Below are 15,279 nucleotides of genomic sequence, written 5' to 3'. Positions count from 1 at the left end.
ATTAAAGAGCAGTTAAAACCGGTCATGAAAATAAAACCGGCTAAAAAAGAATATACAAATACAAGAATAAAAGTTACAGTGAGTTAGAAATGAATACTTATTCAATTTAATAGGTTGTAGGGATGGGTTTGGGAGGAGAGAGGGAGGGGTTTTATTTTTATTTTTGTTTAATTTCTTTAGAGTGTAAAATATTCTAATAAAATAACATAATGTTCTAAGTACATAGGATAAATAGGTTTGACAATAATTTTTACAAGTGAAATAATTGTTTTGTAATTATAGAGGGAAAGTACCAAAAAAAGGTACCGTTGGTTATCGGTACTGATATTGGTTCAGTAGTAGCCTAAACAATGCATGTTTAATTTTAAGTTGAATTAATTGTAATTGTAGACTAGAGCTGGTATATATATATATTTTTTTTGTTTTTCATGACAACGATGGTGCTGTCGGTTAACCTTCTATGTTGCATCTTCAAAAGTGACACTGAATTTGAAACAGCACATTGTAATTTCTGCATCTATTATCAAAGTATTTATTAGTAATACAGTGGAAATTAGTAGAAATGTGAATATTTGGTTAGCATGTTGATTTACGGTGTATGCCCCTAAATTTTCTGGTTGCGCCCCTAAAATTTTCAGTTGGGGGCCACTGTGCTCCTAGTGAAAAAAGTTAGTCTGGAGCCCTGATATGTACTTAAAAACAGTTCTGAAATGCAAAATAATAGAATTTTAATCATGTGATAAAACATGCGATTAATCGCGATTAACTATAGAAATTCAACGATTAATTGCGATTAAGAAAATGTAATCGTTTGACAGCCCTAATTTGTACAGCACCTTTCAACACAATTCAAAGGCATTTCAAACTGATTTATACAAGACATGAAAAAAGGCATCAACAAAAGATATAAAAGAAACACAGGGCACACAAAAACCCACACATATACCTGTGTGGCTATAACATGCTAAATCTGTTCATCTGTGCCTGGGCTTCTCTGCAGGGCTGTAGATGCTAGCTCAGCTCATTTCATATGTGAAACGAAAGCCAGGCAAAAGTAAGAGGAGACCAGTAGTATCTGCCTGCAATTGGCATTGGCTAACAACCTCAGATCTTATCAGTGTGAACAGATGACGGCGAAGAGGGCATTCTACTTGACTAGTGACGATGACAAAAACAGAGATAGATAAAGACAATTCAAATGTGAAGACGTCTTTAAACTCTGATTGAGCAATCAAGTAAATGGCTATACCATTTTGTGCCCTACTTCAGGGTTTCTTTAACTAGATGATTATGTGATGAGAAGAAATGTCTTGAGACAAGTTGTGTGAGATGAAATTCTGACCTCCAGATAGGACATGGAAACGCTGTACAGCATGTCGTCACTGGTCTCCTCAATGGCCCGGAACAGGTCGTTTAGCGTTCGAACGTAGATGCCTGGCTCCTTGTCTGTCCCCAACATGGTGTATGTCTTTCCACAACCTGAAAACAAACAAAAAAAGTGAATTAATGCAGTTTTTAAGATAGCATGCTCATTGTTAACCAAAGTAAATACTACTTTTTAAACCACACCACCTAATAAAAGCTAAGTGTTTACTGTGCCCGTATTACTGAATGTTCAGTAATATGGGCAGGATGTGCTGATGTGCTGTCTTTGGACACACACACACTAATGCTACGTTTACACGTGGCCGGCTATTTTCATAAACGGACATTTCAACCTCTCCGTTTTCAAAAATAACATTGTGCACAGCTGTCACTTTTCAGAAAAGTGTTCGATTACATGTACCCGTGTACATATGCCGTCAAAGCCATCAAGAGCATGCCAAACCTGTAGGTGGCAGTGTAACGAGAAGCTCAAGCCCACGTTAGCCAATCAGAATCCCGAAAATAGCAACAACAGCAACGAATCACTTCCTCTTTCTTTCTCTTGGCTGCCTAAACCTCCGTTTGTCTCAGTTTACATGCAAACGTGCAAACGAAGTTTTCCAAAATCTCCACTCTGGCCGGAGGTTTTAGAAAGACTCGTTTTCAGAGGCGAATTCTCCGTTTGCGAGTAAACGAAGGGCACAAACGAAGGGAAATGTCTCAGTTTTTCAAAATAACCATGTACGTGTAAACAGGGCCTAAAGCCTCTATGTTTACTTCCCCACAATAGGAGACAAAGAGCTGTGAATCTCTGAGACGAAGGCAGTGAGACAGATGAATAACTTGATGGAGCATTAGTGCTTAATTAGTCTTTGACTTAGCCCTTTTCTGAGGGTATGCTGGCTAGCTGACTCAGAAAGAAAGAGGATGACCAGTGATTATGCACCAGGAAGCTAACACATGTAATTAGTGAAGGATAAACCTCCATCCAGAGTGCTCAGTTAACTTTGTGGATTCTGTGCAACACACACACAAACCTGTGGGTCCGTAGGCGAACACGGTGGCATTGTAGCCTGATATGAGGCCCTCAATCAGCCCTTTGGTTGTAGCTCGGTACACCTCCTCCTGCAAAGGAAGAAGAATATAAGCTTAAAAGGTTCAAGTGCATATTCTAGGGTCAAAAATGCTTTGGCACATTTGTTTAGATTTTATTTTTTGTTTTTGTTTTATCTGAACTTTTACTTTTGACTGACCTGACTGGCTGAGTAGTCGAACGCCACATCAAACATGTACGTTTTCTCCCTGGAGCGGTTGGCACGCAGAATGTCGTCCGGGTCCTCCATTGGGTCCTTCAGAACCACCATCTAATGACGAAGAGAAAGGCAAGAAAGGAAAGAGAGACAAGAGAATGAAAAAAGAGGCGCACCGTATGAGTGGGTGTTAAGTCTTCAAGCCGAGACCCCTCAGCAGCCAATTAACGTGATACTTCTTTTGTCAATCACAGTGGAAAGTTGCGCTAATGAGCAAATTTGCCCTCAAGTCAATAAGCTGAGGTTCAGCTTGGAAAAAGTGGCAAAAATGACCAAAAAAGACAGTCGTTACGTTACTGAAATATGAAATTACTGTCCTATTTAAATACGGCTGGGAATGGACGGCTCACAGATCAGAAAATTATAGTTTCACTGGGAGCTAGTGCTACTGTTATCATTTACTGTTTGTTTGGATTATATTGTGTTTTATAATGATAGCTGTAGAAGGGCAATAAAAGGCCACGCACAGTACACAGCGCAGGTGGGGCTCAGCTGTCGGGACAAGCTAACACAAAATGCAGATGGCTCTCTGTTGCAGATGTCTGTATCTGCTAAAAACACTTTCCATGTGGTGTACATCAGAAAAATGGAAATACATCAGACAGTTATAGTTATCAGCTCAGATAATTATTAGTCAGTGTTCAGCTTCTGGCAGGTTTATCTACCTTTTTTGTTTGATGTCCCCCAACATCCCCCCCACAGCCCGATCAGATAAACCTGAACTTTTATTTCATCTTCCAACATTTCATTACAAACTACTGAGAAATGTCAAATGACATCTAAATGTCAATGAAAGCTGTCTGCTCCAAGGTAGAGGATGTCCTTGTGACAAAACAGCCCCTGTTCAGATCAGCAAAACGTCACAGCTCTGTATGCATGTATGCAAATGGATAGCAACTCAAGCCATCTGCCATACCCTGAATCCTGTTCATAGAACATACTGACCCAACCATCAGCCCATGTGTCAAGGACCTTCATACTGTAGTATCTGGAGGAGAGAGATCAGCGGCTGGTTGCAATTGCTAAAACTTGTTTGATTTGTGCATGTGATAGTCTGAGTAGTTTGTGTATTCACGCTGTGTACACAGAGCCTGATATGTCTCATTGTTCCAATTGTGCTGTTTGACAAAGCCAATGCCTAACCCACAGTCATCGGTGAATCACAGCTCTCCAAAAGAACATTTCAGGGTCAATTTCTGAACAGAAATGACACAACATGAAATCAGAAGAAACTATTATAATGCTGTTGACGAATCATTGAATCAGAGTGGGTGCAATTGGCCTGACAGGTTGTCAACAGCTAAAGGAAAATGATTCCCCTCACAGAGTTGTGTGTTTGAATCTCCTGCTATGCAATAGGCAGAAAAGTCAAGTCATTCAGGTATGACAATGGGAGATAGCCAGGTATTTCAGCTGACCAGCTCTGTTCAGCAGCGGGCCTGGAGAGCCCTCTGAGGCCTGTAACGCTGAATTACCCGGCTTGTTTGATGACCCCCTCAACCACTGAGCCGCTCACTTTGAAGCCTCTCAATTGAAATTCAAGTGGAGAGATACGGAGGGAGAGGAAAGATGAAGCAACACTTGCTTGGTTTTCCTTCGAGTTTACTAATTTACTGGGGCTCAAAATAAGCCTTTTTATGCTGGGTTTTTTTCCAAGAAGAGTTTATGCTTTTCTATGGCATGTACATGGAGAAGATGAGGACCAATTGATCGCATTTCACAGGAAAGATATTGTGAACAAGGGAGTACTTCTGTTAGTATCAGAGGCACTTAAGCTACTTAGTCTTAGCCAATCTGATGACCTTTAGAACCAATATGACTATAGTTTAGTAAAATTAGATTGTCAAAAAGAGACACAGTGATGAGTCCAAGTCTTTTGAGTTGCTGCAGGATGGAGCATGCAGCACTAGGACCATGTTCACATTAAGGTGGATTCAATTCATCTAAAAATGTGTCCACATTAGGATAAGGGCTGGTACAGTATTCTGTAGTCCTAGTTTGTATGTGTCTTTCAGCCTTATTAGTCATTGTGCTCCCAAAATTTGACTTCCCAGCATGTGCTGCAGGAGCCCACTGTCAGATGTGTGATTGCACAAAGTACAGATGCTCAGAGGGAGAGAGCTTAGGCTTTTTTATATATAATATTATAGGCTATTCTATCAGATTCTAGTTTTAAATGTATAACATCATTCACAATAACCACAGCACACTGATTTTAATACAAACCCCAATTCCAATGAAGTTGGGACATTGTGTAAAACGTAAATAAAAACAGTACAACTATACAATTATTTGCAATTCCTTTTCAACCTATATTCAATTGAATACACTACAAAGGCAAGATATTTAATGTTCAAACTGATAAACTGTATTGTTTTTTTGCAAATACTCACTCATTTTGAATATGATGCCTGCAACACGTTCCAAAAAAGTTGGGACAGGGGCAACAAAAGATTGGGAAAGTTGAGGAATGCTCAAAAAACACCTAATCTGTAACATTCCACAGGTGAACAGGTTAATTGGAAACTGGTGAGTGTCATGATTGGGTATAAAAGGAGCATCCCCATAAGGCTCAGTCGTTCACAAGCAAGGATGGGGCGAGGTTCACCACTTTGTGAACAACTGCGTGAGCAAATAGTCCAACAGTTTAAGAAAAACGTTTCTCAACGTACAATTGCAAGGAATTTAGGGATTTCATCATCTACAGTCCATAATATCATCAAAAGATTCAGAGAATCTGAAGAAATCTCTGCACGTAAGCGACAAGGCCGAAAACCATCATTGAATGCCCGTGACCTTCGATCCCTCAGGCGGCAGTGCTTTTATCTGAGCTCATCTGAGATGGACTAACGCAAAGTGGAAAAGGCTGACGAGTCCACATTTTAAATTGTTTTTGGAAATCATGGACGTCATGTCCTCCGGGCCAAAGAGGAAAAGGACAATCCAGATTGTTATCATCTTAAAGGTCAAAAGCCATCACCTGTGATGGTATGGGGGTGTGGTAGTGCCCGTAGCATGGGTAACTTGCACATATGTGAAGGCACCATTAATGCTGAAAGGTACATACAGGTTTTAGAGCAACATATGCTGCCATCCAAGCAACGTCTTTTTCAGGGACATCCCTGCTAATTTCAGCAAGACAATGCCAAGCCACATTCTGCACGTGTTACAACAGTGTGGCTTCGTAGTAAAAGAGTGTGGGTACCAGACTGGCCTACCTGCAGTCCAGACCCATTGAAAATGTGTGGCGCATTTTGAAGCGCAAAATTTGACAACAGAGTCCCCGGATTGTTGAGCAACTGAAGTCGTACATCAAGCAAGAATGGGAAAGAATTCCACCTATAACGCTTCAACAATTAGTGTCCTCAGTTCCCAAATGCTTATTGAGTGTTGTTAAAAGGAAAGGTAATGTAACACAGTGGTAAACATGCCCCTGTCCCAGCTTTTTTGGAACATGTTGCAGGCATCAAATCCAAAATGAGTGAATTTGTGCAAAAAAACAATACATTTTAACAGTTTGAACATTAAATATCTTGTCTTTGTGGTATATTCAATTGAAAATAGGTTGAAAAGGATTTGCAAATCATTGTATTCTGTTTTTATTTACGTTTTGCACAATTACATTACATTACATTACATGCTTTTATCCAAAGTGACTTACAATTAAGTGTGTCCAACCTCAAAGGTGCAAACTCCAGACAACAAGTAGTAAGTGCAAGTACATAAGCTTTAAATAGGTAATACTACAAAGAGCCATATGACAGTGCAGCATCAAGAACTATATATATATATCATTTTTTTTTAAACTTTATTGGAATTGGGCTGTGTACATCTTAAATACATTTTGACCAAATGCACAATAAATACCGCATTTTTAAATCAGCAAGAGCATTAGCTATCATCTCCTAAAACGTTGATATGACTGTAAATTGTCACAAACACAGCTGGCAAACAACAAAGTTAAGAATTACAACCATCATCTGGTAATCAGTAGCTGGTCTACAGTTTACAGTACACCTCTGATTCTATCGCCTCCCACTCTATGTGATGTCTTATATTATGTTTTAATGTAGCAGAAGACACAATTAAGCTGTTTTCATCTTAATTCTGAGTTTCTTTTGTCAGACTGAGTATAAAGTAGCAATGTGATTACAGCTCATACAGTACCTCTTTACCAAGGCAAACAGTAATTCCTGAATAATTCCTGATAAAGTCATCAACAGTCAACATAAACATAAATACAGATCCATGACAACTCCTGCACAGCAGAGCTTCTACACAACATCCAAACGTGTCTGACAACATGCATCGTCGTTTTTTCAACACATTTGCACTCCCATCGCGTAAAATACGGACGCTTGGTCAGGTGCTTTTGGCGTTGTTATTGACGCTACAAGTCTCCTTTAGCGTCATATCTAAACATGCTTTATCTAAACACACTTGGTCGGGACTATTGGCGTCACTTTTGACGCAGTTAGGTTAAGGAAAAGATCGTGGGTGGGCTTATAAAAGGCACGTTTCCGTGACAGCGGGACAAGAACGGGACAGTTGGATTTAGGAAAAGAAGAACGGGACAGTTGGGTTTAGGAAAAGAAGAAAGCGACAGTTGGGTTTAGGAAAAGAAGAAAGTCACAGTTGGGTTTAGGAAAAGAAGAAAGTGACAGTTTAGGAAAAGTGACACGCGGGACACGAAGCCCAGTCTCCGGGGTGAAAGTCCTGTGTTGTTTGACCTACCACCCCAACCAGCCTCCCTATGCGGAAGTTTTGGCTTTCATATTACTCGCTACGCTCTTAATACTACGTCATCTTCAAGCGCCGCGTAGCTGCTGCTCTGCCCGGTGCGTTCTACACACACGCTGAAGGGTGCTTTTTGCACTGACGCTGACAACCACTGCCCAAGCGTCCATATTTTACGAGTTCGGAGTGAGAACGGGTATCGTTTTTGGAAAAGCTTCAGTATCCTCATTCACTTAAAATGGTGTTTTCAAATGTGTACCACTGTGTGTAGAGCACAGTTTTGTGATATTAAAAAATGGCAGTTAAGTGTGGAAAAAAAGTGCATTTGTAAACTTAGCCGGCTAAGTGTGCACATATGCATGTTGCTATACGCATAGTGTGTGCGTGTGTAATTATGTTCCTTGAGAAAGCTGATGAGCATGCAACAACACTCTTACATAATTGCATGTATAGTAGGGATCAAATAGTGTGCTCATCCATGCACAGTTTTGTCTGTGTGCATGCACTTGGGAAAATCATTAAAGGCCAAGGGTGTTGATAACACCTCTAGTCCCATCTGTCATCTGTGTTTCTTGGGTAACAGTATCTTCCACAGCTCCACACATAGCAGCTGCTGCTTGGACAGATTCTATACCACTAATAAGTCTTCTGATAAGACTATAAGATGCTGGCTCTAATGACAGTACACTGTGTGGCAACATAAGACTGGATTTTGATGCCAATAATGGACTCCGGGTAACCTTCCTGGGATCAGACTTTTCCAACATAGGTGTCTTTCACAGTGGACTGGCCTCTGAGTTAAATTAAGAGGCTTCTGATAAACAAAGAGTCCGGGGTGAAGTACGGGTCAGTCTTAGCTGTTTAGTTTTGATGTTTAGTGTACAGAACAGGTTAAGGAGCATTTGGAAACATGGAAACCATTAAATCTCCAACACGTCCTCTTTCTTTCTCTCACAGTTGTATGGAAACGTGTACTCATGCACACATAGCAACTGAGAAAGCAGCATTTCATGACCTCTGCAACAAGCAAGTCTGTGCAAGCAATGTGGCAAAAGGCATGACTGACCACAAGAGCTGAGGCTTGGCACACAAGCAGTGTGCTTGGGTGTGTGCAGGGGAGGTCTGTTGTATTTTTTACACTAAAAACATTTAGGCAGTTACTCTCATGATCTATGTGTATGCAGCACTGACGAAAAGTTTGATGGTTTAACAATGTTGAGACAATATTTCAACATCTTCAGAAACTAAACAGAAAATTTTTATCATCCGGAGTGCAACAGTTCTTTATTTAAGCTGCAACAATTAGTCGATTACAGAGAGATCTACAGAAGGTTTATCGGCAACTATTTTGTTTCGCAATTTTTTTGAAATTGACTGGAATATTTACTTTTGTTTGTTAATTCAATATCTTTGGTTTTGAACTGTTGATCAGACAAGACATGATATAAAGTTTTCAATGAAAACTTTACAGACCAAACTATTAATCAAAAAAATTATTGGTAGATTAGTTAGTCATCAGGCACTTGGAATCGGCAGAATCAGCCTTAGAAAAGCTGGCTGATTCTTCCCTTTTAATTGCTGTACCTTAATCATGAATCCAACTGTGAGTCAGTGGACAGCTGCACAGCAACCACTCTATAAACACTGGCACAATACAGCAAACACACAGAACCTGATAAGATTAATAGAAATGTTCTAGTGTCGCTGTTAATGAACAAAGTGGGCAAGCTGTTACTATGGCAATGATAATTAATTTCTGGGACATTAGGCTGTGAATCTAATATGAAGACCAAGGCATAAGAGCACATGTATTAGCTATATATTTGTCTTTTTGACTATGAATCCGTTTCTATAACCTCATATTAATAGTCTAACCTTTTGATGTTGAAAGCCAGTCCAGGCAGACAATTATTTCGCTTAATTATTAATATTATTAATATTATAATTAGGGCTGTCCGGAGCCATTCTAGCCACCATTCGACTGTAAAATGAAGGAGGGAGACGAGAATGTACTGCCTGGATCATTAATTGGAACATTTACTTCACAAATACACAAACAACAATCTTCTTCCTGCCAACCCTGGCTACCGAAATCTGGTGCCACTGATATGTCTGCCCTTCTCTCTGATGCTCTGAAACAGATGATACAGGCAACACAAACACCGCTTTTTTTCTTTTCTTTTTTTACTTTCTTAAAAAGTATCAGTTCAGGCACCGTTAATTATGTATGTGATTAATTTTGATTAATTAATCACAGAGTATGTAATTAATTAGATTACATTTTCATCGATTGACAGCCCTAATTATAATATTACTAATACTACAAGATATTAGGGGTGGTAAGGTTCATGAAAAAACATCCGACGAACGCGTCACGTGGTTCTTGCTGCTCTCGAATTTCAAAACAGACTCTAATGCCGTCTCGTTCTGAATACGATCTGGTATTTTACGAAAATAGTTTCTGAAAACATTTTAAGCAAGAAATAGGCCATACAGTTGCTGAATCTGTCTGCTTTTTTGATCAACAAAGGTCAGTTTAAAAGATTTGTCAGATTTTGAGAGGCGCCGAGCCGACCGCTCCTCAGGTGGAGTGTGGAGTGCTGCAGGTCACGTCACATGCAGAAATGGTAAGTGGGAGAGATAAGGAAAGCTGCCGGAGTTGGAGGATGCGCCAGCGTCGTATATAGTCTGGTGTGTGGGAACATTTTGGATTTCATGTTACCTATGATGACAGCGGAAATAAAACAAAAGATACAACTGCCACTGTATGCATGTATTGTGCAACATGCATTCAATATGCTAATTTTAGCTATATATCATATGCTGAAGTATATTTCTGGAGTGTTAAAGATTAAAAGAAAAAATAACAAGAACCGTACAGAACTGAAAACCGTGACCCTAAAACCGTGATACAAACCGAACCGTGGATTTTGTGAACCGTACCACCCCTACAAGATATATGTGAGTAGAGCATGATTTCTAAATGTCCATTATGGTGGTTAATTCTGTCTGACCTTCAGCTACTACTGAATATCTTCTTCTTCACTTCTATCAGAAAAGCAGTGACTGGTTCACTAGTTCAGCTTGTTAACGATGATCTTTCAAAGACCATGAAAGTTCCGAATAACAGTAGACAAAGAAATCTCTCAACTACGGTCCAGTTGAATGATGTCAAGGTCAGATTTTCCACTGGGGTCTAAATTGTGTCTTGTTGGTCTTTCTACTTGGACCAATCACCCCTTTTTCACTGACTAATTCATGGCCACCACTAAAGGAGACGTCAGTTTTGAAACAAGCGGGCAAGAGGGACGGAAGAACAACATGAAGTGAAAAGGAAAGCAATTTCCTGGTCGACAACCTCTGTAAACGTGGTGTCATTTTTAACAGTTTTCACAGTGACAATGGACATCACAAGCTACAGCCACTTTTCATTTGGATGTAGGGCTTGATTAAATTTAACTTGACAGGCTGACAGAACAAATGGTCAGAGTGTGAATTTACACACTGTGGCTATGAAAAAAAGAAACTCCTAAAATATTCATATCCTCACAAGGATCAGCCAAAGTCAAAACAACAGCTTGCTGATGCAGCGACATGAAACCAATTAGAGGAGTTTGGAGTTCATGCCATAAAAAAGCAGTGGGGTGCGATAGAGCACCCTTGCCCAGCGCCTTTTATGGCTGATGGCATTTCTAATCAGCAGGACCTGCTGTTCTGGTCATTAAAGCAGCAGGGTTGACTTGGTTGGCCATCCTGCTGATTATAGCACTGCTAGCTCCCACCACGGATCCATAATTCAAAGCCTGGATGTGGTACTGTTTCACAAGCCATGCTGCCCTGGTTGGTTCTCCTTGACTCGCTCCACTACTATGTGCCAAGTGGCAAATGCTGCCAAGACGACCAACAAAAGTCAGCAGTCGTGTAGACATCAACCGCTTTTATAGGCACTGGTTTCATTACAACTAACTGATGGCTCGGCTCACTAATAAAATGACAAAAAGGCAATGGAAATCTCAATTATTCAAAGGGCCTACAGTTCACTGGCCGTCACTCACACTGTAACAACACACAAAGTTTGATTCGAAGCTAAATTAATGGTTCCCTGTATTGTATCAGTAAAGTATTTATTCTCCATGGTCACCACAAATAAGCTTCCATCCGGTCTCATTGACAGCAGGTAAGACTGGAGGGAAACTGAAGAAATATCTTGTTAAAGGTGCTATATACGACACGACATATAGAGAGTGTCTGCATGCAGCTCTCACCTCTGGAAAGCAATTCTTACCAGTGTATCTTGATGGGGAATCAAATTAATGCAAAGAAAATGACTTTATGAACTTGATTTTATGATTTGTATTTGTTTATTATATATTTCATCTAGTCACACATTTGAATGTAGAGTCAATATTAGGACTGGGTATTGTTTGGTTTGGATACTGGTGCTAAAGCGGTACTTTTAAAATGGTACCGGTGCCTTAACGGTGCCTGAACCGATACTTTTAAGAAAGTTAAAAAAAAGAAGGGTATTAAACAGGTGGCGACATTAAAGAATGGCTTGTTTATTGCTAAGGCCATATCGTCAAAATTAAATGTTTAATAATAATGTAATAACTATAACAATAACTTATTTCACTAGTAAATAGCTGTTGAATGACAAAACAACCACCAGATGGGAAAAGGGCATTTAACAACAACTTTGAATGGACCACGACGCTGTAAATTACCAGTTTCATTGAACATTCTGTGTTTTTCCGACAACAGCAGCTGCAGATTGTTACATCCCGGTGTCGGAATCCTCTACAGTGAAATACAGTTTCACTTTACAACGTTTAGCGTTAGCTGTCAGCATTTTAACTGTGTTTAATCCAGCTACTAGCTAGCGGTAGGCTAACGTTAGCTGCTGTTGAGCGTAGTGTTAACTAGCAGCGATGTTTCTGTTGCCTGTAACGTCTGTTTCAGAGCATCAGAGAGAAGTGCAGGCATATCAGTGGCACCAGAATGAGGCACCGAAATCCGCGTTGCTATTCCTGCAGCAGCAGGATGTGTTACGAGGAAGTACGGCAAAATAGTAGCCTGTTAGGCACGACGCAAAGCCGAGTGAAGTGAAAATAAATTAATAAATGGTGGCATGCAATTAATACGATTAAAAAAAATTAACGCATTATGCTCGACCCTTAATCGCATCGCGATTAACGCGGTAATGCTGACAGCCCTAGAAAAAATCCATACCGTCCCAGCCCTAAGTGTGACTTCATTCTCTGCTCAGGACACCATTAATCCACTATATCTTTACATAGCAAATAGTTGTTTGCTGCTATATTAATGCTCTGAATGTCATATAGAGCACCTTTAATAGTGTGTGTAATTAAGAAGATAGTCACTTAAGCAGATAAATACAGCTGCTACAAATGAAGCCAGATACAAATATAAATAAGAAAACCATAGGAGAAAGACAGTAGATGGAGAAGGAAATGTTCCTTTTAAACAAAAACAAGCAGATAGGGTCTGAATCAGAGCGATACCACCTGTACACACTGGTGTCACGTTGTATTGCTTACATTTATGTCTTTTCTTTATTACTTTGGTTTCAAAGGTCACAAGGTTACATTATTTATCGCGCTCATAGGGTGGACCACACATGCAATGGAGAGATTAAGAGGGGCTTTTTATCTGTGTGTCATATATCAGTGTGTTATATCTAAAGTGCATGCCAATCTTTGCATCTTGTTTTCCCCATTTTAACCCTCATCTCCATGTGACATTGTTGTTACCATAGAAGCATGTTTTCGAATTCAGCTTTGTAAATTTGCATGAAACTGGGGATCATCCTCAAGGCTCCACCATGGCTGTATGATTTGTATTCAAATTGGATCTAGAAGTGCATGAAAATACACGTGGTTATTGACAGTTGAGTGGGATTTATTTCAAAAATACCCTCTCACAGTATTAAACATCCTTTTGAAAATAGTTAGAGTTACACTAAAAATGATAACTCGATCCTCGGGCAACTGGCTACACTGTGTGTGTGGACAGCTGGGCTCTCTGCATGCATTTAATGACATAACCGCAGAGTCGTTAAGTAATGACATCTGTGTGCTGCGTCAAGAATACCGCAAAGGATAAAGATCACAAAAAGAAAGCAATCAGGTCTAGGCAGTGACCTTTACGGGGCAACCTTTCAAGCTGCTCTTTCAGAAACGCAACCGAAGCTTTGGAAAGTCCAACGGGCACAATTGCGGCTGGTTATCTGATAGAAAACCTCAGAGCTGCCCTCTCTGCACCCCAACAATGCTACTGTATATCCTGTTTCAGGGGCTCTAGATGATCGGAGGTGTGTGTTGGCTCGCAGTGTACCTGATACAGGGTGCTTGATAGCAAGGTCTGCTCTTCATTTGGGGTTACATAAGACGTCTGGCTGTGGCAAACGACTGCCAGATCAGTGCAGTTAGAAGGGGGTCGCTGTAATTCAGACTCGGACACTCATATGTGCACCTGCAGATGCACACACTTGCAATAGGATTCCCAGCCACTTACACATCGCAACAAGAGATCTTGAAAGATCATGAAATGGATGACAGGAATTGCTTTTCTTTCTTTCTTTCTTTCTTTCTTTATTTATTTATTTCTGCCACCTGTCCTTTTTTCTCCGTTGCTCATTGCCTTCGTCATTTCGGTTGTGAGGGCATGTCGCACAGATGTGTTATTGGATAGCACAGGCACAGATGGTTACAAAGGATACAAGGAACAATACAGCAATTGGTCATCCACGAAAGCAATTCATTGAACCCTTGGGATCTCAATTAAGTGTGAAGATGTGGAGGGTCCATGGTGTTCTAATATTGCCATTAATGTCAACCTCAACATAAAATAATAAAAGATATTAAGTGTCATTGTGCCTGATGTTTTTATTTCCAACAAGTGCAAAAATCCCCAAATCCTTTATTTTCCTTGTTCTGTGTGTTACAAATGTCATGCAAACTAACAAAAGTGCTGCTAAGACTGCTAAACAGCATGCTATTTCCAGGCATCTTAGTCCATTTTGCTTCCATCAGAGATGACAGAGTGGGAGATGTCATTTGTGTGAAACACAAAAGCAGCCATTAGTGTTTCCAAGTAGCTTCAAGTCTTCTGCGGCCACAGCACACAATAAACTTTCCACAGGGTTTACAAAACACACTGCACTCTGTTTTTTGAAGATGAAAGATTGCATGCACTAGAGTAAAGAAAAACAGAATAAAAAGAATAGCCACGAATGCTGGCATCCCCATGAGACAGTGAAGCTCATTACCCAAAAAGCAAAATTGTTGGGTGGATGAAAAATAGGGTTTGTGTATGCAGAGTGCCAACATTAAGTGTCCTTTAAAGATCTGCTTGATTTTAGAGCGTGCTGATATCATTTAGTATGCAGATGGTGGTGAGACAGCTCAGAAAGCAAAACAAACCGTATTAAAGCATTGGAAAAATATTTTGGGTGCATATGTATAATTTTCTCTTACTACAAAACAATTATGTACATAGATCTATTGTACCTGCAAACCAGTATAAAAAAAACCTGGTCTAAGCCTCATCTGTACACATACTCAGCTGTGCTCTATACTGTGGATGAACCTGGATATCCTCTAGGTTTTGTGTTACTCTGACATTTGGTATATATTGTTTGATGTGAGCGTGTATGGTAGGTTTTAGCATTAGATTTCACGTTTCTTTATAATGTTTTATGTATCTTATTATGTTAATGTACATTTGGTTTAAGTAACAGTGTGTTGTTGTTGTTGTTGTTGTTGTTTCGACTGACTACAAGATAATTGGGGACAATAGAGTTAAGTCCCTTCAGCCCACTTTTATAACATGTTTGTAAAATTGTACG

The 15,279-nt window shown here is 39.9% G+C and overlaps 1 protein-coding gene across 2 annotated transcripts in view; it reads right to left on the bottom strand.

The window, feature by feature from the left end:
• Window positions 1–15,279, bottom strand: part of kif19 (kinesin family member 19) — a 50,616-nt gene that overhangs the window by 20,060 nt on the left and 15,277 nt on the right. For both annotated transcript variants that reach the window (XM_078279246.1, XM_078279247.1), the window contains exons 3-5: window positions 2,619–2,729; window positions 2,403–2,490; window positions 1,343–1,479 (exon numbers count right to left, since the gene is read on the bottom strand). In XM_078279246.1, coding sequence (XP_078135372.1) covers window positions 1,343–1,479; window positions 2,403–2,490; window positions 2,619–2,729 — 336 coding nt within the window. The remainder of the gene's footprint in view (window positions 1–1,342; window positions 1,480–2,402; window positions 2,491–2,618; window positions 2,730–15,279) is intronic.

Source organism: Sander vitreus, chromosome 21 (assembly GCF_031162955.1).
Source record: "Sander vitreus isolate 19-12246 chromosome 21, sanVit1, whole genome shotgun sequence".
NCBI classification, from domain to species: Eukaryota; Metazoa; Chordata; class Actinopteri; order Perciformes; family Percidae; genus Sander; species Sander vitreus.
The sequence above is the reverse complement of the archived record's forward strand: the minus strand, read 5'-3'. Positions and strand labels throughout refer to the sequence as shown.